Here is a 23,122-nt window from a genome sequence, read left to right on the forward strand (position 1 = left end):
AAAACCAGGAAAACATGGTGATCAGTTATGGTTGAGTAATATCATAGCAGAAGAACACTGGAGGACTGTGTTTCCTGAGAATCCTGCCAGTAGGAAGTGTTTTAAATTCCATTTCTGTGCTCCCAGTGCTTACTTGCCCATGGAAAATGGTAAATTCAAGCTTCAACAAGTCTATCTCTAGTCAAGATTCTAAGACTGAAAAGATCCTTGTCTACCCTGTATGGCATTCAATCCAATACATGAACTTTTACTTCATTCTCTCTCACACACTAGATGCTTCCAAAGTATTTAAGCAGCAAAATAAGCAGAAAGGAGTCTTATGTAATCAATTTAAAAAAAAAAAAAAAAAAAAAAAATCCTCATGTTTTAGCAGCAAAGTGTGTAGCAGCCAGAAGACACAACATGTTGTAATCAGTTTAATGTTTGCTGAGTGGTTAACAATTTCACTTTTCATGTCTGCAAGTTGGATAAAGAGCTTGCAAACATCTCTTATTACAAAGGTTAGATTTAGATTTAGAATACCTGTTATTTCCATCCAAAATGTGCAAGACTTTATGTGATCAACGTCTCTCATGCAGTTTGATATATTTTCTCAACATCAACACAATGGATTTCCTTTTTTGACATGCATTAGTAACAGGGAAAAAAGAGCAAAAATGAAGTGAAAGGGAGGATCAGCTCCAAGTCCGAACATCCAAAGTGCTTCTTCATGGCATTTAACATAAAAGATAATGTTTCTTTCAGTACCCTGACATCCCATTCAGTAGCTTCTGTCGAGGTAGTATTTATGTCTACGCAAACCACTACAGACAAAAACTTTTCCTTACTGGGATGGTAAGAATAAGCAGGAGTTAGAGATGCAGAAGCTCCACCTCCTCTAAGCGTAGCATGCCCTTTATCACCTCTTATTGTTTCTGTTTTATTATATTTAGCTGCCACCAGAGCAGTCTTTCTGGTATGTGTTTATCAGTCCAACAAACAGAGCTGTACCGAGGCGAGGAACATCTCTGAGTTCCTTCTTTTCACACTTCATACATATATATATTATATATATTTGTTTCTGTAAAGTCTTTGTACAGCAGATTTACAGCTGTTTTCTTCTTTCCAACAGCCACACACAGCGCCTTCCTGGTCCTTGAGAGCCCAGCAGGACACGGGGATTTCCTGACCCTCCCCTCAACAAGCGATAACAATGCATATCTGAGCAAGTGAGTAACTCAACAGCAGCTGAATATTTCATTTTGGTCGACCTCCAGTGCTGTTGTCAAGTCAGTACAGTCCAACAGAGTCCACTGTGCCCCAGAGTTTAGACTTCCCACAGTAAAAGGGCAGTGAAACTAAGCTTTTCAGCACTGTTTCCTTAAAGTTTCTGTGTCTGGCCCACAGTCCACAGCTCTGTCCATGTCAGGAGTTCTGGTGAAGATCACTGTCTTCAGCTACAAGTGTAATTTTACACTGTTCCTCTTCTTCAGGAGAATACAGCATGCTAGTTATAGGCTGAAAAACCAGAGCAATATAATCAGTCTTTAAGACAAAGAGAGGACAACCAGTGTTTTATATGTACACTCACAGTCAATGAAAACTTTGAGACAATATTTTTCGACATAATTTTTATTTTGAAACCCTAAACTGGAATTTTTTCATATGAATCATTTGTTTAGGATATTGGCATACAGAAACAAAAATCTAAAGCAGGGGTGTCAAACTCATTTTAGTTCAGGGGCCACATTCACTCCGATTTGATCTCAAGTGGGCCGGACCAGTAAAATAATAACAGTAAAAAAAGTAAAATTCTATTATGATCTAGTTTAAGTCTACAAAGTTTCCTTAAAAATCTGAATAACATGAACAACTTGAATTGTCTTAAGAAAAACAAGTGCAATTTTAACAATATTATACCTCGGTTTATCAGTTTATCATTTACACATGTGCATTACTATTGCACAAAACATTTAGTAACAGGCAGAATAATGGTGAAATTGTATTTACTTTTCTTAAGACATTTCCGTTGTTCATATTTGTTCAGGTTATTCACATTTTTTGTAAATGTATAGTTTGGTAATGCAAACATTTTCATGTAATTTTACTTTTTTACACCAAAAAACAAAGAGAAAATTTGGGGTTGTCATTATTTCTAGGTTATTATGATAATATTTTACTGGTTCTGACCCACTTGAAATCTAATTGGACTGTATGTGTTTGTATGTGGAACCTGAATTAAAATGATTTTGACACCATTGATTGTTAATATCTTCAGTGTAATTTTTACAATTTTTCACAAATTCATCCCGCGGGCCGGATTGGACCCTTTGGCGGGCTGGATTTGGCTGCATGTTTGACACCTGTGATCTAAAGTTTCAAGAATAATTTCAAAACAAAAAACTTAACAAAAGAAAATGGCGCCTGCCAAACACAAAGTCACAACAGTAGCGGTCCTGGTCGGGAGCTGTCACTCTCTCTCGCCCTGGATGCTGTCTGTCGTCAGCAGAGCCTGTGGTGTTATCGCGTTCAACCAGGTTTCTGATTGTGGGTTGGGAACAGCCCATACATAGGCCTGGCTATATCACTGTAGCTCAAACCGGCCTCCACCATACCCAGTGTCCAGAGATGTTGTCCACGTGATAGGGGTGGCATGATGCCGTTCACTGGACTAACAATGGTGGCCTTTTTTGGGCCTTTATATAGGCCTTCAAAACCAATCCTCAAATTGTGCAGAGACCCACTGAGTATTGCTCAATGTGTATTTGGTCCACTTTTGCAAAGAGACCAACCCATGACAACACGACAACTCATCATTATCTCAACTACCCGAGCACTAAGTCACCAATAAATCCACAATGAATAATTACAACCCCCCTACAAGTAGAAGTACGCAGACATTTCTACCTCAAAGTTTCTATTGACTGTCAGTATACTTTAAAACATAAAACATACCTTAACATCTTTGTTTCCATTCATCATCATCATTTCCTTGAATATCGCTGAAGGATCGGGTATGGTCGGACAAATAATATGACTGTGCCTGCAAACACACACACAACACAACAATGTTAATAACAATCGAAAGGTGCCAAAAAAACATTCCTTTCCGATGAAACTGATAGTGTGGTTTGCTATTTTGAAATACTTTCCTGCCTGCACCTGAGGGTAAGGTGTGTTTGTCAGCCGTTTTTCACAGACATACACCCACACCTTTTCTCATGGTTTCATCTGAATCTTATACCCTGAAGTATAGCAGCAACAAAAACTGATGATAACGGTGAAGCTTAAGGCAGTAGAATTCCATGAATCTAAGGAAATCCCCGTGAAGTCAATGTGACTAGATTATTCAGTCACTAAATATGACCATGAACACAATATTTTCAGCCACCAAAGTAATGTTAGTCAACCGGTGTTGAGTCCCGATTAAAATATCTAACTTGTCTTGGACCACCACCATCAGGTCAAAATTTAGAGTATTTGTACTTTTTTTTAACCCATAAGAACCTAAAACAGCCACTGACAACCAAAACCATCTACTGATCTAAAATGTTTAATAACTTCTGAACCTCTAATCCTATTAATGCATGCAAATAATTGGTGTAAAATGTAGTTTTTCATCAGATATGACCCATTAGGATGTTCAAAGCCTCTGTCGTTACCATGGAAACAATATCATCTTCTACAACATTGACTCACCAGTACAACCCATGGAGTTGGATCAATGACAGTGGATGGAGACACTTAATTTATGTTCAGTTAATGACATATTTTTCTGAAAAAGTCACTTTTTCTTGAGTTTTTTCTATTTCTGATATAATAATCTTCAACTTTAATCTGAGCTTTTATGAACATCGACATGATTAGCAAGTTAAATACAGGAAAATACATGATTTTCACTTAAAAAATACAAAATCCAGGGGATACTATTATAATAAATAGTGATAAATCATTTAAGAAAGGTTAAACAGAGAGAAAAATGTATTTGTAACTGCCACAGAAATAGTAGTGGATCTTTATGGGTTAAACACTCTTGTTTTTTTTTTTTCTTTGTTCCATCCAAACTTCCTTGCATATACGGTAGTTGAGCTGAGTCTGGAGTTGTGTTTCTAAACGTACCTCCTGAAGCAGTAGCAGGACAGAATGACGCAGGCCGACAGGACAACAGGGACGATAATGAAAACCACAGTCATCATCATGTCAGGATTACTGTCACCTGTACAACAGACATATTTTTTTAGCTTTTCCAAAAATAGTTAAAGGTTTTACTAATGTAAAAATATATATATAATCATAATCCAAGCTGTAAAAAGCATCAAAGCCAGAAATGGAAGATTAGTTTGCATATGAAGGAACAGTCCGATTAATAAATAAAACATCAATACTGGTCTTTTACCATATGTCACTACATCACTCCAGTCACTTCTCATTTCTACACAACTTCGATCACTTCTGACTTCATATCTGAACTCATAGCGGCAGTGGTTATCGTATGGCACCTTTATAACGTTCTCTGAGGACTCCTGGCATGGCTGTAAAACATTAAACACACAAAAAAGCACAAGATTAAACTTCATTTTTAGAGCAAATGAAGCCATGTCTGGTGTTGTGCTGGGATATTAGGTGACTGGACATCTAAACTAACCAAAGGAACCACAGAATGACATTTTCAAGCAAAATCATACCTGAAATCTCTGCATCAAAACCTCTTTTGATGTATATGTCTGTCTATATTGAAATATTTTTTTTTATTCTAAATTATTCTGAACACTTTATTTTTACTATTTACTTTATCTCTTAGCTCTTAGTTGATTTTTGAAAATTTTGTTCGTATCAAATATAAATAAATATAAAGTTTTTGAATCTGAATTTGTGTTATAAATTACAGATATGATGTTCGTCTATTTAAAGTGTAAATTTTACACATCAAAAAAGTGACAGTTTGTGGTAAAGATAAGTAACAGATCAGTGGACTGCATTGTCACAAAGACCAAAATGAATGTTACCTTGGCATATTTCACAAAAAAACATCTAAAATGGTGAATATCATTACAAATCCTGATGTTGGAGCTGCAAAGACATCTTAAGGGATTATAAACAGATCATGGACGGACAGATTTATGAAGATGTCGCCTCAGCAACTTTCAATAAGATAAGATAAGATAAGATAAGATAAGATAAGATAAGATAAGATAAGATAAGATAAGATAAGATAAGTCCTTTATTAGTCCCACAAGGGGAAATTCCAGATTTACAGCAGCAATCATGGAGTACAAACAAAGCCCACAAGAGCAAAATAGAGCAAAATCAAAAATAAAGACGAACCAAAAAAGCTATAAAATACTATTTAGAGGCCACATATTGGATAGGGGAGATACTCATACATACATCTAGACACACATATCTACACACATATAGACATGTATCCAGATTATATATATACAGTCGCAGAAAAAATTATTAGACCACCCCTTGTTTTCTTCAATTTCTTTTTCATTTTAATGCCTGGTACAACTAAAGGTACATTTGTTTGGACAAATATAATGATAACAACAAAAATAGCTCATATGAGTTTAATTTCAGAGCTGATATCTATCCATTTTCCATGTTTTCTTGATATTAACCAAAATCACTTCAGTTCTTACATCAATATCTGTGGCATTGTACAGACAAAAACAGTGCTTTTAGGCATTCCATGTTTTCCTTTCTGTCTGTTTTAGTCACATGATACACACAGGAGTTAGTACTTAATTGCAAAACCATTGTTTCTGATGACTTTTGATGGTCTAATCCTTTTTTCTAGGACTGTAGATATTATATATAGATATACAGATTCTATTTATGTATTTTCGCAGTCTGATATTTTCTTGACTGAAGTGTAAACAATGGCATAAATCAGATGGGATAAAAAAAATTACTCGTCTCTCGCCCCTGAGTGTGATACAATGTTTTTCCCCCAAAAATCAGGTCCAATGGGGTAGAAACACAGAAAAGAGATACTGAAAAAAATTGCAAATATCTTCTATTCAAGGAGCTGAAAAATGCCTAAATGAGCCTAAATGCATTACATGTATTAACCCATAAAGACCCAAACAGCCATGGGTGGCCAAGACCATCTACTGATCTAAAATACTTAATACCTGTTGGTCATTAATTCTTATAATACATATAAATAATTGGTGTAAACTGCAGTTTTTCATCTTTTCATGGTCATCAGATATGACTCAATTGGACGTTCAGAGGCTCCATAGTGAACATGGAAACACTGTCATCTTCTACAACAGGGGTGGCCAACCCTGATCCTGGAGAGCCACAAACCAGCATGTTTTTGATGTTTCCCTCTTCTGGCACACCTGACGGTTGTTATCAGGCTTCTGCAGAGCTTGATGATAGGCTTATCATTGGAATCAGGTGTGTTGGAAGAGGGAGACATCCAAAACATGCTGGATTGTGGCTCTCCAGGACCAGGATTGGCCACCCCTGTTCTACAACATTGATTCACCAGAAAAACCCATGGAGTTTGATCAATGACAGTGGGTTTATGTTCAGTTTATGATATATTTGATAAAAAAGTAACAGTTTTCTCTGCTTCTGATATAATAACCCTCAACTTTAATCTAAGCTTTTATGAACATCTACATAACCAACAAACTAAATAATGGAAAATACCTAATTTTGACTGAAAAAATGTAAAATAGAGAGGATAATATTATATTAAATGGTGACAAATCACTTAAAAAAGGTTAAATAGAGAGAAAAATTCATTTGGGAACTGACACAAAAGTAGCACTGGGTCTATATGAGTTAAATAAATATATAGCGCAAAAGTGTAACTAATACAGATGTTAATACTATACTGGTTAAATATGATGAATTTATGTTTACTTGATTTTAATTGTTCTTTTTATCTGTTCTTTTTATCATGACTGTAACAATTAATAATTACTAGGCTTTGGATTTCTCATAATTACAAGATCCTGATCCGATAATTTGGTAACACTTTATAATAAGTACACACTATGAAACATTAGTTAAGCATTAACAAATACTGAATTCATCATTTATAAAGCATATTTCTGACATGAATACTCATTAGTATATGGTTTATAAGCACAGTTATAATGGTTTTACTCATTAACCCTTTCATGCATGAATTATGACAGCCTTAATCAAGATTTTTTTTCCTGAGTGTTTTAATTCCTCTAGGCATTAAAAAAACAATGCTATTGAATTTTTTTTATGAACCTATTTGAGTTACAAAAAGGTCCACTCAACTGGACACCATGCATTTAATTTTTGAAGCAAAGAAACACATTTACTGATATACTGTGTGAAAACTATGAAATATATACATATTTTTTTAAAATGGAGCTAATCTGACATTTTCTCACATTTTAACATACTCTAATACTAGTCATTACTCACTTCATGGAGATAATATGCAAAAAACCCAACTATTTGTTAAAAAAAAAAACAAAAAAAAAAACTGTTAATTACAGTCTAATAACAATAACAAGCAATTGATTTACACTCAAACAAGTTACTGCAGATTAGGTTTATCAAGAACAGTGAACTGCAGTATATGGGGTGGTGCATTAGTATCCACTGTGTTGACTCATATGGAACTAAAACAACAAAATCCATGAATATGTAAGAGAACAGCTGCAGAACAGATGTCCACTGTAGTGACCACTATGCATGAAAGGGTTAATAAGCTCATCTACAATGCGCTTAATGACTGTATTTTCATACTTTATAAATTATGGGTTCAGCATTTAAAAATTTAGTATTGCATCACCTACGAATTAGTTCTGATGTGCATTTATGCTTGCACGTACACTATTCAGACATGTACTAACAGTTAGTGAATATGTTAGTGTTTATTTTATACAAACTCACACATTTATTTTCCAATAGATGTCCTATAAACAGTTATTAATACAGGAATTCATTATTTCAGGTAGTTATAAAGCAGTTACTACTCATTAATTAAGTCTATGGTGTGAGCTCATCTAAAGTGTGGACTATCTATGACATATATAGCATTTACAAATGAGATTTAAAGGTTGGCAATGCCTAAAGACTCACAAAAGTCTGAGTTATTGCAAAAAAGCAAAGACACAGCACATGGGATTATTAAACAAAGTGCATGACTGAATGATGAATGATTATGATTATGAATGATTAGTAACACATTTATAACTGTGCTTATAAACCATATACTAATGAGTATTCATGTCAGAATATGCTTTATATATAATGAATTCAGTGTTCGTTAATGCTTAACTAATGCTTCATAGTGTGCACTTATTATAAAGTGTTATCGATAATTCTGAGATGAAAGGTCTAAAAATGTTGCTCTTGAACACACATCTGTTCATACATTAGTGAAAACACAAGACAAATTAATAAAGGTCATCTCTACAGCCAGTGACGCAGTTTCAGTAAAACTCATTTTAAAAAAAACAAAACAAAGGCATTTCAATATTTATAATTATTAGGAACTGAGTGCTTACTTTGTGTGTATTGCATTCTGTGTAGCAGACATTGTATCTCCAACAATGTGCTGGTGCAACTTCACTTTCCTCAATTTTTAACAGGAGGTTAGATCCATCTTCTGAGATACTCATCTTAGGAGAAGGCAATACTGTGGAAATTGTTAAAAAAAAACAAAGAAAAACAAAATAGAATTATTAGGGCAAAAACAAAGCAGTCCCTGTTGTTGTAATGACCTAAAGACATATATGTAAAACTAACCATATTTAATCATAAAGGTGCTTAATCCAGTGTCAGTAGTTGCGATCATACAGATGTCTTCTTGGACGAATTTCTCTTTTTTGTTTTTTATGTGACAAACAGTCCTCTCTCCACTGGTGTAAATCCGATCACACTCGTTTATGGGCGCCTTATGCTGACCACATAGTCTGTAATGGAAGCATAAAAAGTCAGATATTCTGTAAGACATGACCCACAAGAGCACAGGCATCAAACATGTGGCCCGGGGGCCAAATCTGGCCCGCCGAAGGTTCCATTCCGGCCCACAGGATGAAAGTGCAAAAATGAACCTGAACAGTCAAGGTTTTCAAAATCATTTTAGTTCAGGTTCCACATACAGACCAATGTGATCTGCAGTAAAAATAACAACACAATAACCCATAAATAATGACAACGACAAATTTTCTTTGTGAAAAATTATGTGGAAAAAATTGAAGTGGAAAAAAACCCCCATTACACTGTGAAAATATTTACATTTACAAAACTGTTCTTTCACAATAAAATGCAAATAAATACATAAATAAAAACAAATAAGAACAACCCGAAATGTGCAATTTGAACAATATTCTGCCTCTTACTATATGTTTGGTGCATTTATGGATCTACTGTGGTCTGTAGTTGTGTTAATAATAAGAGATGGAATATTGTAGAAATTGTTCAAATTTGAGTTCCAAACTCCAAAATTTCAACAATATTCTACCTGTTACCAAATGTTTATGGAACACTGTGTGTAAATGTACATGTATAAATAATAAGTTGAGGCATAATATTGTTCAAATTGCACTAATTTTTCAAATGAAATTTCCGTTTTTTCAGGTTATTCACATCTTTTTTATAAAATGTAAATATTTTCATGATTTAAATGGGGGGTTTTTTTGTACTAAAACAAAAAGAAAAACTTGGATTTGTCATTATTTATAGGTTATTAACTCATTATTTTACCGGTCTGGCCCGCTTGAGATCAAATTGGGCTAAATATGACCCCTGAAGCAAAATGAGTTTGACACCCCTGCACTGGAGCTAAATGAGAAGAAATGGCAACATCCGTATAGAAATGAAGCATGCAGATATATTTATGGCTATATGAGAAATAAACTGAAGCTGCATGATAACATTAACCCATAAAGACCCAGTGTTACTCTTGTGTCAGTTCCAAAATGAATTTTTCTCTTTATTTAATGTTTCTTAGGCGATTTATCACCATTTATTGTAATATTATCCACTGTATTTTGAGTTTTTTCCATGAAAATCAGGTATTTTCCCATATTTGATTCACTGATCATGTAAATGTTCATTATAGCTCAGATTAAAGTTGATTGTCATAATATCAGAAACTGAGAAAAATGAAGAAAACATGACTTTTTCAGTCCAGTCTCTCATTAACTGAACATAAACCCATAACAAGATGCACTTGTTAACACAGGGATTGAAAGAAATATCTAAGAGTAAAGCGCTACTTTTACGTCAGTGCCCAAATGATTTTTTTTCTCAATATTTAACATTTCTTTAGTGATTTATCACCATTTATTTTAGTATTATCCTCTTTATTTTGCATTTTTAAGTGAAAATCAGGTATTTTTTTTAAATATTTAATTTACTGATCACGTAAAAGCTCAGAGTAGATTAAAAGGTTATTTTATCAGAAACAGAGAAAAATAAAGAAAATGTGACTTTTTCAACAAAATCTATCATTAACTGAACATAAACCCAGTGTCTCCATCCACTGTCATTGATCCAACTCCATGGGTTTTACTGGTGAATCAATGTTGTAGAAGGTGACGGTGTTTCCACGGTAACTACGGAGTCTCTGAATGTCCAAATGGGTCATATGTGATGACCATGAAAAAATGACAAACTGTATTTTACACCAATTATTTACATGTATTGATAGGATTAGTGGATCAACAGGTATTAAACAGTTTAGATCAGTAGATGGTTTTGGTCACCAGTGGCTGTTTAGGTCTTTATGGGTTAATATTGGTGGGGTCTTCTTCCAATGACCCCATCATTGTTCACATTAACCCTCCGGTATCCAGGTGTACCTTTTAGGTACACTTTGCCCTTCATTTTAAAAAACTTCATATTATTTTTGACAATTTAAATAAGGTTAGAATTCAAAAGTTGTTCATTTTTGCATGATCTTTAAAATTCTGGCCACCAACTAAAATTTGCACATTCTAAACAAAAGAAAATTACAAGATTAGCATCTGTCTCCCAAGTGTGCCTAAAACACACTATTTCTTCAATTTGATATGTATGATTAAGGCTGACCGTGATTTACAAAAATAAAATCAAATTAGAGCAGAAAAATAAATTAATATATAATATTTAATAATTTGATTTATAGGTGTGACTTTTTGGCACACTTGGTGACAAATGCTAGTATTTTTTAACATTTGACCTAGCGCCAAAAATAATAATGCAAATTAACCAATGTTGGAGTTAATCATTGACATATGCCAGGCTGCAAAAATCAAATAATATGTGATCCACTTTTTATGTAGTATATTGAAAAAAATTAATTTTTTGTGTTTTTTGCATCCAAAAAAATGGTTTGTTTACATAACAAACACGGCATTTAAAGGGTTAAAAAATGTGACACTTATTGAGTATTTGGTATATTTATTAACGGCTCAAGTTGATGAAATAGAAAAAAGTGTAAAAGAATTAAAAACAAACTGTATGAATTTTTTTTTTACATTATTGCACAAGTGTGCCAAAAAGGCACACTTGGTGCTTAGTAAGGGCCTTGTTGGATGGGATACTGGAGGGTTAAAAGTTGTGCAAATACATGATGCATTTCCACCACTGAGATGTTCTGTCTGTAATTCTCACCTAAAGGAGAGCGACAGTTCTTGCGATGGGTTTACTGCTTTCCAGGAACACTCCAGGTGGGACTTGTTGATGTAACATTTGAAGTCTTCCACCACTTTAGCTGAACAGTAGAAAACACAAGTATCAAAGTATCGAACATGACAGCGCACTGCAAAAATCCAAATCTTACCATGTGTATTTTTCTCATTTCTTGTAAAAATATCTCATCACATTTAAAATAAGACAAAATCACCTAAAGCACAGGTGTCAAACATGCGGCCCGTGGGCCAAATCCAGCCCACGGGATGAATTTGTGAAATGCAAAAAATTACACTGAAGATATTAACAATCAATGGTGTCAAAATCATTTTAATTCAGGTTCCACATACAGACACATACAGTCTGATTAGATTTCAAGTGGGTCAGAACCAGTAAAATATTATCATAATAACCTAGAAATAACGACAACCCCAAATTTTCTTTGTTTTTTTGGTATAAAAAAGTAAAACTACATGAAAATGTTTACATTACCAAACTATACTTTTACATAAAATGTGAATAACCTGAACAAATATGAATAAACGGAAATGTCTTAAGAAAAGTAAATGCAATTTTACCAATATTCTGCCTGTTACTAAATGTTTTGTGTGATTGTAATACACATGTGTAAATGATAAACTGATAAAGCGAGGCAGAATATTGTTAAAATTGCACTTGTTTTTCTTAAGACAATTCAAGTTGTTCATGTTATTCAGATTTTTAAGAAAACTTTGTAGATGGAAACCTGATCATAATCTAATTTTACTTTTTTTCACTGTTATTATTTTACTGGTCTGGCCCACTGGAGATCAAATTGGGCTGAATGTGGAAGTGAACTAAAATGAGTTTGACACCCCTGACCTAAAGAGGAACTTTTCAGTGAGCTATAAAGAACTTATTTTTAGACAATAGATCTTGAAAATCTTATTTCAAGAAATCTTACCACGATAATTCAAGATTTTTTTTGCTTAATTCAAGCAAAAAAAAAATCAGCCAATGGAACATGTGTTATTGTTGTAATGTACTTATTTATTAACTGTTTGTTTCTGTAATTGTTTAAGCTTGTTTTTACTTTTAGCCCCCCCACCCCAACCTCCTACCCCTCAAGGAGCCATTGCTTTTTGATCAGGCTGCATTTGTAAATAAGAATCTGTTCTTAATTGCTTGCCTGGGTAAATAAAGGTTAAAAAAAATTTTTTAAAGTGAAAATTATCTTGGTAAGGTTTCTTGAAATAAAATTTTCAAGATCTATTGTCTAAAAATAAGTTCTTATATCTCACTGAAAAGTTACTCTTTAGGTGATTATGTTTTATTTTAGGTATGATGAGATATTTTAACTAGAAATGAGAAAAATACACTTGGTAAGATTTAGATTTTTTCCAGTGTACTCATCACAAAGCTCTGATGTAGCATCGTATTCATTCAGCGTCCTGTTTGGTACCTTTAGGCTTCTTGGTTTTGATAGGTTTGGTCACTGTTGTGCTTTTCAAGTCTTTGCAGGACTGACGTCCAAAAGCACGGACACTGCTTATCCACTGAGCAGACTCAGACTTCTCCGTGAGCAAATCTCCATGGAAATGTGTTTCACCTGTCCATTCAGGAAACTGGAGTGAAAAAAAAAAAGATTTAAGAATCAGAGCAACGCATTTGAGCAAATTGCATTTTCTGGATCATAGCTGTATACAGTCATGGAAAAAAATGATTAGACCATCAGAAGTCATCAAAAACAATGGTGATGCAATCCAGTACTAACACCTGTGTGTATCATGTGACTAAAACAGACAGAAAAGAAAACATGGAACACCTAAAAGCACTGTTTTTGTCAGTACAATGCCATAGATCAGGGGTCTCAAACATGCGGCCCCCCCAAAGGTTCCAGTCCGGCCCATGGGATGAATTTGCAAAGTGCAAAAATTCATGTCAAACTAATTTTAGGTCAGGTTCCGCATACAGACCAGTATGATCTACAGTAAAATAATAATAGCATAATAACCTACAAAAAAATGACTCCATAGTTTCTCTTCAGTTTGATGTGAAAAAAATTGTGTTTCATTAAGTCTGTAAATAATGACAACTTGAAATTTTGGTCTTGTTTTTAGTGCAAATTATTTTACATTAAATTATGAAAATATTTACATTTACAAACTATCCTGTAACAATAAAATGTGAATAATCTGAACAAATATGAACAACCTGAAATGTTTAAAGAAAATTAAGCACAATTTTAACAATTTTCTGCCTGTTCATGAGTGTTTAGTGTTTTTGTAGTTTTAGTTGAGGCATAATATTGTTAAAATTGCACTTATTTTTGTAGGAAATTTCAGTTTTTCCAGGTTATTCACATCTTTTTTATTTGGATAGTTTATAAAAGTAAGTATTTTCATAGTTTAATGGGTTTTTTTTTTTTGCACTAAAACAAAGACAAAAATTTGGAGTTGTCATAATCTTTACGTTATTATGCTGTTATTTTACTGGTCCGGCCCACTGGAGATCAAATCGGGCTGAATGTGGCCCCTGAAAGAAAATGAGTTTGACACCCCTGCCATAGATATTGATGTAAGAACTGAAGTGATTTTGGTTATTATTAAGAAAACATGGAAAATGTCAAGCTATCAGCTCTGAAATTAAACTCTTATGAGCTATTTTGTTGTTATAATTATACTTGTCCAAACAAATGTACCTTTAGACCCATTTGGACGTTCAGATGCTCCGTAGTGAACGTGGAAATACCGTCATCTTCTACAACATTGATTCACCAGTAAAACCCATGGAGTTTGATAAATAACAGTGGATGGAAACACTTGGTTTATGTTCAGTTCATGATAGATTTTACTGCAAAAGTCATTTTTTCTTCAGTTTTCTGTAATTCTGATATAATCACCCTCAGCTGTAATTTGAGCTTTTATGAACATCTACGTGATAAATAAATTAAATGTAGGAAAACACCTGATTTTCACTGGAAAAAAAAGCAAAATAAAGAAGATAATATTGCAATAAATCAGTGGTTTCCAACCTTTTTTGGCTCATGACCCCATGTTAACGTCACAAATTTCTGGTGACCCCAGACATTCAAAACAAAGACTTTTTTTTTTTTTTGCTAAAATTAATTTGTTTTTGATCATGTAATAGTTTGCTATACTATGTTGCAAATAAACGTTAATTTTAGATGACATTTAGTTTATTTAATGTATATTATTATGGACGGAGGCCGAAAAGCCAGGTGTAGATTACTGCACAAAGTGAGAATTTGATTTTCCCTGGTCAGGATATGTACAGTCAGTCCAGCTTGGATTTACAAGGCTGACAATTAATACTGAACCAACAATAACTCAAACTATGAATTATGAAAGAGCTGCAGCATCTGAAACCGACCACAATGAACATTTGACAGATAAACAGTACCACAGTGCTTCAGTTTCAGCACCACAGTTTGTCATGTCTTTTATATATATTGGGATTGTCTCTATCAACTCACCATATATTTTTATTAGTACGTTTTTTATTTTTTATTTTTATCAATTTCTAGAAATTTCAGGTGACCCCATTTGAATTCCAGGTGACCCCACGTGGGATCCCGACCCCAAGGTTGAAAAACACTACAATAAATGGTAATAAATCAATTTAAAAACAGTTAAATATAGAGGAAAAATTCATCTGGGAACTGCCAGAAAAGTAGCACTGGGTCTTTAAGGGTTAAAATCCAACTACACATGGGTTGTAATGTCACAGCAAACTGTTAGTGGTACACACTAACGCACAGATAACACATACACACAGGTTATTCTGTAACATAGTTTGCATTTTACACCTACTTTCATGCACTTTGCAGTATTTTAACCATTCATGTAAATGAGCTAAACCCAGTAAACACAATGTTTTACAGATGCAAATTAAACATGTCAGATGTAACAGATGTCACATACTCCTTGTACTTTTATTTCTTCTGTGTCCTGTACTTTGACTTCATAGTGGTCGATCTCACAACCGTCTGGCAGAACGGGCTCCTTCCACGACACGTTCACAGTGAGGGAATCGAGCCATGTATATGTCAGCTCTGTCGGTGGGGGAAGATGACCTGTATAAGAAGAAAAAAGGGAGTGTTCAATAGTGTTTGAAAGTGAACGACATCTGAAAGTTTTTGTTTTCTCTTGCAATGTAAAAAAAAATATAAAAATGAATGTACCATATATGTGTGTATTTGAATATCCAGTAACATTTATGTGTACGTGGGTGCCTCTATGAAACAGGACATGGGGGTTAAAAGACTAATGTTATGAAACAACTTTGGAAGCACTTTGGGTCTAGTTTAAAGATAAATACTGAGAGTAAAGATAAACTATTTTTCAGATAAAACAGATTTTTATATTCAAAAAATGTTTGGGAAAGAATGCTTCTTGGACCAAAAAAGAGTTTGTTCGAGGCGCTCTTTGGAAAAAGGGATTAAAAAAGTATTTATCACACTGGTAGAAAAAAAACAAGGTACTCTCTTTCAACATTAAAATGTCTTTATTATCACGGCATTGTCATATCTAGACCTAAAAAACTTCAACGCGTTTCGGCTTCAAGCCTTCATCAGGAAGTCAAACAGGAGCCTGAAAAACTGTCGGTTCCTATATAGTAGGGTCTAACCCAGGGGTCAGCAACCGTGGTCCTAGAGAGCCACTATCCTGCATGTTTTAGATGTTTCCCTCTTCCGGCACACCTGACAGTCATTATCAGGCCTCTGCAGAGCTTGATGATAGGCTTATCATTTGAATCAGGTGTGTTGGAAGAGGGACACATCTAAAACATGCAGGATAGTGGCTCTCTAGGACCAGGGTTGCTGACCCCTGGTCTAACCGATAGGAACCTGCCAGCTGGGCATGAAGGTTATGGCCTGCAGAGGGTGTCCACATGTAAAAGGCCAGCAGATGGTGTCACTGCAGGTCAAATAGAAATATTTACAAGTATACATGAATAAAAAACGGTGCAAAATTGACATATTACGATTAAACCAGTGTAAAGTCTTTAAAACAAGAAACAGATAATACATTATAAGAAAACAGAAAAGTCCAACTCTTCATTCAGTCCAGGGGGTACAGTGGCTTGGAGTTTAAAAATCCAGAAAGCTTCCCGTTGGTTTAATGTCTTTTGCCTGTCCACAGTGGAGGCTGTGGAAAAATTCGTCAGGCAAGGGCCTACAAGAATGCCACATTACAAGAAGCTTATACAAGAGCTAAACATCTGGACAGACACACCTTACTAGAAAGGAATCCCCCTAAACAAACACAAAACAGAACAGTATTTGTCACTACATATAGTACAGAAGCGGACCAAGTCAAAAGAATAATTAATACAAACTGGGACATCATTCAGAGCGACAAACAACTCAGACGAATTTTTCCACAGCCTCCACTCATCACCTTTAGGAGATGTCCTACACTGCAGGACAAACTGGTCCACAGCCATCTCCAACCTAGCACTCCACCATCATGGCTGGGTCAGAAACCTAAAGGGAGCTACAAATGCGGCCACTGCAATCATTGTACAAATGTCATACAGACCAAAACTCTCATGGACTCTACATCACATAAACAATACACAATCAATCATTTTATTAACTCTAAAACAACATTCATCATTTACAGACTGGAATGTCCGACCCGCAAAGTGTTCTACATCGGCCGGACAGAAAGATGTTTACAGGACAGACTGTCGGAACACAAATATACAATAAGAACTGGAAACACAAACTACCCGATGGCAAAACACTACCTGGAACTCCACAACAGCAACCCATCTACACTACAAGCTATTGGCATCGTCCACATTCCATCCTCCTTGAGAAAAGGGGACAGGCAAAAGACATTAAACCAACAGGAAGCTTTCTGGATTTTTAAACTCCAAGCCACAGTACCCCCTGGACTGAATGAAGAGTTGGACTTTTCTGTTTTCTTATAATGTATTATCTGTTTCTTGTTTTAAAGACTTTACACTGGTTTCATCTTAATATGTCAATTTTGCACTGTTTTTTATTCATGTATACTTGTAAATATTTCTATTTGACCTGCAGTGACACCATCTGCTGGCCTTTTACATGTGGACACCCTCTGCAGGCCATAACCTTCATGCCCAGCTGGAAGGTTCCTATTGGTTAGACCCTACTATATAGGAACCGACAGTTTTTCAGGCTCCTGTTTGACTTCCTGATGAAGGCCTGAAGCCGAAACGCGTTGAAGTTTTTTAGGTCTAGATGTTTATATTATTTTACATTATGTTTAATACAAAAATCCGTATTTAACACAATGAAAAGGACACAAAAATGATGCGCTATTACTTTTATTCATTTTAATCTATGTATATATGTATGTATGCATGTACGTATCTATCTATCTATCTATCTATCTATCTATCTATCTATCTATCTATCTATCTATCTATCTATCTATCTATCTATCTATCTAAATTATATGTATCATAATAAATTTTTTGGATTTTTAAATTCTGTGTTCTATGACATTTAGTGTTTCTGCTCGATGTCACCCCTAAGTAAATTTTTCAGTATAAATAAAGATTGAATTCAGGTCAGATTACCTCAAAATTAACATCAGAAGTGTCTGCTGGTGGATTCCAATGAACATTAACATGAAAATTAACTGTATAACACTGCTTACACAGAAAATAAACAAACCTACAAAACAGGATGTTCTCACTAAACACTTCAGTTTTGATAGTTTCATCCTCTCTGTGTGACCTTTTTGGGTTCTTTTTAAGATTAGACTTGACTTGATTGATTTCACAACGAGGAAATTCAACGGTCAGGGAAGTAACAGAATAAAGTGCAAGAAAAAAGTGTACACGTATAAGGATGGTGCAAAAAAAGAAGATAGTGCAAAAGCAAAGAATATAAAATTAAAAAAATAATAACAGTAATACAAGACTAAAAACTAAAAAACTATACAGACTATATACATATTTACAACCCATTTTTTATTTTATGATCACCATAAGCAAATCTATTTCACTGTATTTATTTTTATGTTTGCTCATTCCAGTCTACAAATAAAAATATAAACATAATCTACCATGTCCTCTTCTAGGACATGGACATTTGTCAGAATAAAAATCTGTTTTTGTCTTTTTTTTTTTTTTTTTTTAACCACACACTCCTATTTAGAGTCCATGACCCACCAGTTGAAGAAAACAAATGAAAAAAAAACAACACATTAGTTCTTTTTAATCCCCGCTGGAGGCGGACAGCAGCAGACTCTAGTATTTACATTTCTATCATATCTTTTACATTTTTGCAGCATGTCTTCTCTACTGTCAGGGTTGTCCATCTGGAACATCCTGGAACTCTTTATTTGTGGAAGATTCTATCACCTACCGACAGCTGTTACCACTTTCAATGGCCTACAGGCGACTGCACAAGGTTCCTGAGAGTTTTATCGCAACAGCTTTCTCCTTTTTCATTCCCTTGTCATTGAATAACCTTCAAAATAAGATACAACTTATTGATTTAACCTCCCTCTGTGTATTTAAACCTCAGATAAGAAGCTGTGACTGTGCACACTGACTGTTAAAAGATTAGAAACTAGTATTTTTTTTTTTTTTTAGCATTTTTGAGAGACAAGCGCATGCTGCTCTTGTTATTTTGCAATAAATAAGGTAATTTAACATTACGGAAATTATTTTCACCAAATAAATATACAAATGTAAAGGCACTGATAGAAAAAAAGTTACACTTCATTTTCTTTGGAAAATCTTCCATCTGTTTGGAAGTTATTATAAGCTTTATTTATTTCACCTCGGTAAATACTGACGTGCAGGTCTAATTTGTAATATATTGAGATAACACAGGAGATAATGTTAATAAAACTGGCTGACTGTAAAGAACTAAAGAATAGAGTTTAACCCATAAAGACTCAGTGCTACTTTTATGTCAGTTCCCAACTGAATTTTACTCTCGATTTAACCTTTCTTAAGCAATTAATCAGTATTTATTAGAATATTATGCTCTATATTTTGCATTTTTCACTGTAAATTATGTATTTTCCTATAATTTATTTCCTATTTTTAATTTAGATGTTCCTGAAAACTCTGAGTAAATTCAGTTGTTATTATATCAAAACAGAAAAAAACTGAAGAAAAAGTGACTTTTTCAGCAAAAAATATCAATAACTGAACATAAATAACTGACTATACCCATAAAAACCCAAATATCCACCATCAACAAAAAGCAACTACTGGTACAAAATGTTTAATACCTGTTGAGCCACTAATCCAATCAATACATGTAAATAATTGGTGTAAAATACAGTTTGGCATCTTTTCATGGTCATCAGAGACGACCCATTTGGATGTTCAGAGGCTCTGTAGTTACCGTGGAAACACCGTCATCTTCTACAACATCGATTCCCCAGTAAAACCCATGGAATTTGATAAATGACAGTGAGTGGAGACACTTGGTTTATGTTCGGTTAATGATAAATTTTGCTGAAAAAGCCACTTTTTCTTCAGTCTTCATTGTTTTTGAAATGAAAACCCTCAACTTTAATCTGAGCTTTTACAAACATCTACATGATTAATAAATTAAATGTAGGGAAAAACCTGATTTTCAGTGAAAAAAACACAAAATACAGTGGATAATATTACAATAAATTGTGGTATTGTATTGTCAAAATGTTCAAAAAGTACTTATACACACACTGAAATAATTTAACCAAACTGTGTTTAAATAAATAAATAAACTAGAAGCACTCGGAGAGCGCAGACCTCCGCCAAGGCTGATCAGTGGCCCCCCCCGTGGGCCCCCCCACCCCCAATCACCACCAAAATTTAATCATTTCTTCCTTATCCCATTTCCAACAAACCCTGAAAATTTCATCCAAATCTGTCCATAACTTTTTGAGTTATGTTGCACACTAACGGACAAACAAACAAACAAACAAACAAACAAACAAACAAACAAACAAACCCTGGCAAAAACATAACCTCCTTGGCGGAGGTAATAAAAATAATTGGCACAATGTACCTTCTCTTGGCAGAAAAATTCAAATATTAACCCTTAGTGGTCTGAGCCTATTTTGTCCGTTTTTGAGCACTTTTGATTTTGCCTTTATATACTGCATAAACAAATGTTTACTATACCCATGTTTGGTATCTTTTTTTTCAGCACAACTTCATCTATATCATCTATTATTTTTTCACTTTAACCTACTATAAAAACATAAAAGGCCAAAACATACAAAAAATATATAAAATCTGATTTGAAAAATGTATATACTTTATTGCATAAATAACACAAAGATGCTTAACGAACCTTTCCAAAGACTTTAAAAGTGAATATTGATTCCAAATATTAGGTATATAAAATTAAAATTGTAATAAATTAAAACTATAGTCAAATATTTGACATAAAACCTTATCTTTACATAGGGTTTTTTTCCCCCTAAATGTGCAGTAATCAAATACGGTTATCATGATAATTAGAATTTAAACAGTAATACTAACCGTCTGCAATTTTACCACGGTTTATCGTTATACTGGTAATCGTTACATCCCTAAAAAAATTATATATTTGGTGGAATCCTAATCCTTTTGTGTTCGCTATTCTATGCTGCAGATGCACCGCAAGTGAAAGTAGATTTTTCCAAGAACACAATGACGTCATTTTACCCATGGGACCACATGTTAGAAGGCAGTAATGAAGTGATATCAGGAAATAAAGGATCACAGAGTGTGTATAAAAACATAAAACATTGTTATGCTTCATGGCAGACAATTTACAGTGATGAGTCTTGTCTTTAACACCAGTTGTAAATCTTAGAGCTGAGTGATAAACAGTTGCAGTAATAGTGAATATCATAGTAACAGAATATCTAAGAGCCATATTTAAGGGACACTTGGTCTAAGAATTATTTCCAAAAATGCATTCACTATTACAAACAATAAGCAAAAAAGCTGTTTTTTTTTTTTTCTCCTTGTGGAATCCCTAACCCCACTATTTTGCCTTTTTGCCCTGCTCACCGACAGATGGGGGCATTGCTTTACTTATTTATTTCCCGCACATATTAATGGTCACCAAAACAGGCGCATGTGTTCAAATTTAGAGTGAACCATTTAGGAATCAGATCAGAAATCCTTTGCAGTTCACAAATCATATGATGGAAATGTGAAAATTAACTCCATTTATCAGCAGCATCACTGATCACATGTGTGCGCAGGAAAAATAATGCAATGCTCCAATAGGGAAAACATGAACAGCAGATATAATGTATAATTTTAATGTTTTTTTTTTTTTTCTTTCTTTTAATTGTTATTATTACACATTACCGGAGTTGTTTTCTTTTTATTTTAATATAATTACACTGTACATTATAGATACATACAGTAGGAATATGAGTATTCATTAGTGTAGGCTTAAAGGAAGTTGGATCAGTTTTTTTGTTTTTTTTTCCCTTAGAAACCATATATGGAAAGATGTCTCATTGTACAAGATTGTCATAAGACCAAAATACCAATACAAGTCATGAAAGGTGTGAGGAAAGACGCACAGTGGATGATTAATCACATACTGAAAAAAAAAAAACTGATTAAAATAAATAAATAAATAAATAAATAAATAAATAAATAAATAAATAAATAAAAAAATACAGTGTATGGCGCCTGTCTTTTCTTAAATCATTCCTATACGGTGAAACTTACAGTGAAAGTGATTTTGTTAGGAATAAATACGCCCAGTTTTTTTTTTTTTTTTTTTATCCTTTCCCAGTCAAATGACGCTCATAGTAAAAGAAAATCAATGCCCAAACATATTGATCATAAATGAATATAAGAAAGGAGTTGTTTACCTGTTTCCCCGTGAGACAACCGGATTATGGCGACGCACAAGACGGAACAAAACCCCCAAGTTGAAGTCATGTTGTTCACAAATGTCTGAGCGGTTTATTTTCTGGAAGCGCAACAACTCCCTTAGGTCCTTTTTTTTTCTTTCTTTCTTCTTGGTAATAAAAATAACAAAAATGTCCCAAATACAGCTAACAAAAGTCAGAAAATGTATATATATCTATATATATATGATAAGATATATTTCTTGAAGGTGGTGTAAAGTAAACAGAGTCAGTGAACGCACCTTAATAGGCTGTGTGCGTCGGCGGTGTCAGTAGTCTACCGGGAACAGATGGGCGGAGCCACTTGACAGTGGGCGGATGATGAGTCAGGGGGAATGGATGACAGTCCCAGTTCTAGATCTGGATCTGAGCACGGGTTACTGAACTGTACGCTGATCACACATACTTTTTTTTTTTTTTGTTAAAGGACAGCTGAATGTTTATTTTAATCTTTGACACACAGGCACAAATGTGGTTTTGTACTGTATTGTGATGTCATGTATTGTACTGTACATGTCTTTTAAGTAGTAATATTTATTTTATTTTAGTCCTTGACACATAGGCACAAATGTCATTTTGTATTATATAGTAGTAGTGTATTGAACTGTACTGTTCTGTAATGTATTACACTGTCTTGTTCTGTA

General features: G+C 34.1%; 1 protein-coding gene across 1 annotated transcript; it reads right to left on the minus strand.

Moving 5' to 3' along the window:
• Positions 1-353: 353 nt before the first annotated feature.
• On the minus strand, positions 354-22,737 carry LOC115438258 (interleukin-13 receptor subunit alpha-1-like). Its single transcript, XM_030161713.1, has 10 exons — positions 22,440-22,737; positions 15,531-15,682; positions 13,049-13,211; positions 11,590-11,689; positions 8,737-8,903; positions 8,496-8,626; positions 4,376-4,511; positions 4,099-4,195; positions 2,935-3,022; positions 354-1,497 (listed from the first exon to the last, which is right to left on the minus strand). Exons 1-10 carry the CDS (start codon positions 22,507-22,509, stop codon positions 1,405-1,407), a joined length of 1,197 nt encoding a protein of 398 aa, XP_030017573.1. The 5' UTR covers positions 22,510-22,737; the 3' UTR covers positions 354-1,404.
• Between the last annotated feature and the right edge of the window lie 385 nt (positions 22,738-23,122).

The sequence above is a fragment of the Sphaeramia orbicularis genome, chromosome 18 (genome assembly GCF_902148855.1).
Source record: "Sphaeramia orbicularis chromosome 18, fSphaOr1.1, whole genome shotgun sequence".
In the NCBI taxonomy this organism is placed as follows: Eukaryota; Metazoa; Chordata; class Actinopteri; order Kurtiformes; family Apogonidae; genus Sphaeramia; species Sphaeramia orbicularis.

Bases quoted from the DNA above. Each gene is read 5' to 3' on its own strand.
- LOC115438258 (XM_030161713.1), bottom strand. From the start codon at position 22,509: ATGACTTCAACTTGGGGGTTTTGTTCCGTCTTGTGCGTCGCCATAATC. The intron at 3,023-4,098 runs GTACGTTTAGAA...GTGTGTTTGCAG, and splicing joins TCCTGCTACTGCTTCAGGAG to GCACAGTCATATTATTTGTC. The intron at 1,498-2,934 runs GTATGTTTTATG...CTGGTTTTTCAG, and splicing joins ATGGAAACAAAGATGTTAAG to CCTATAACTAGCATGCTGTA.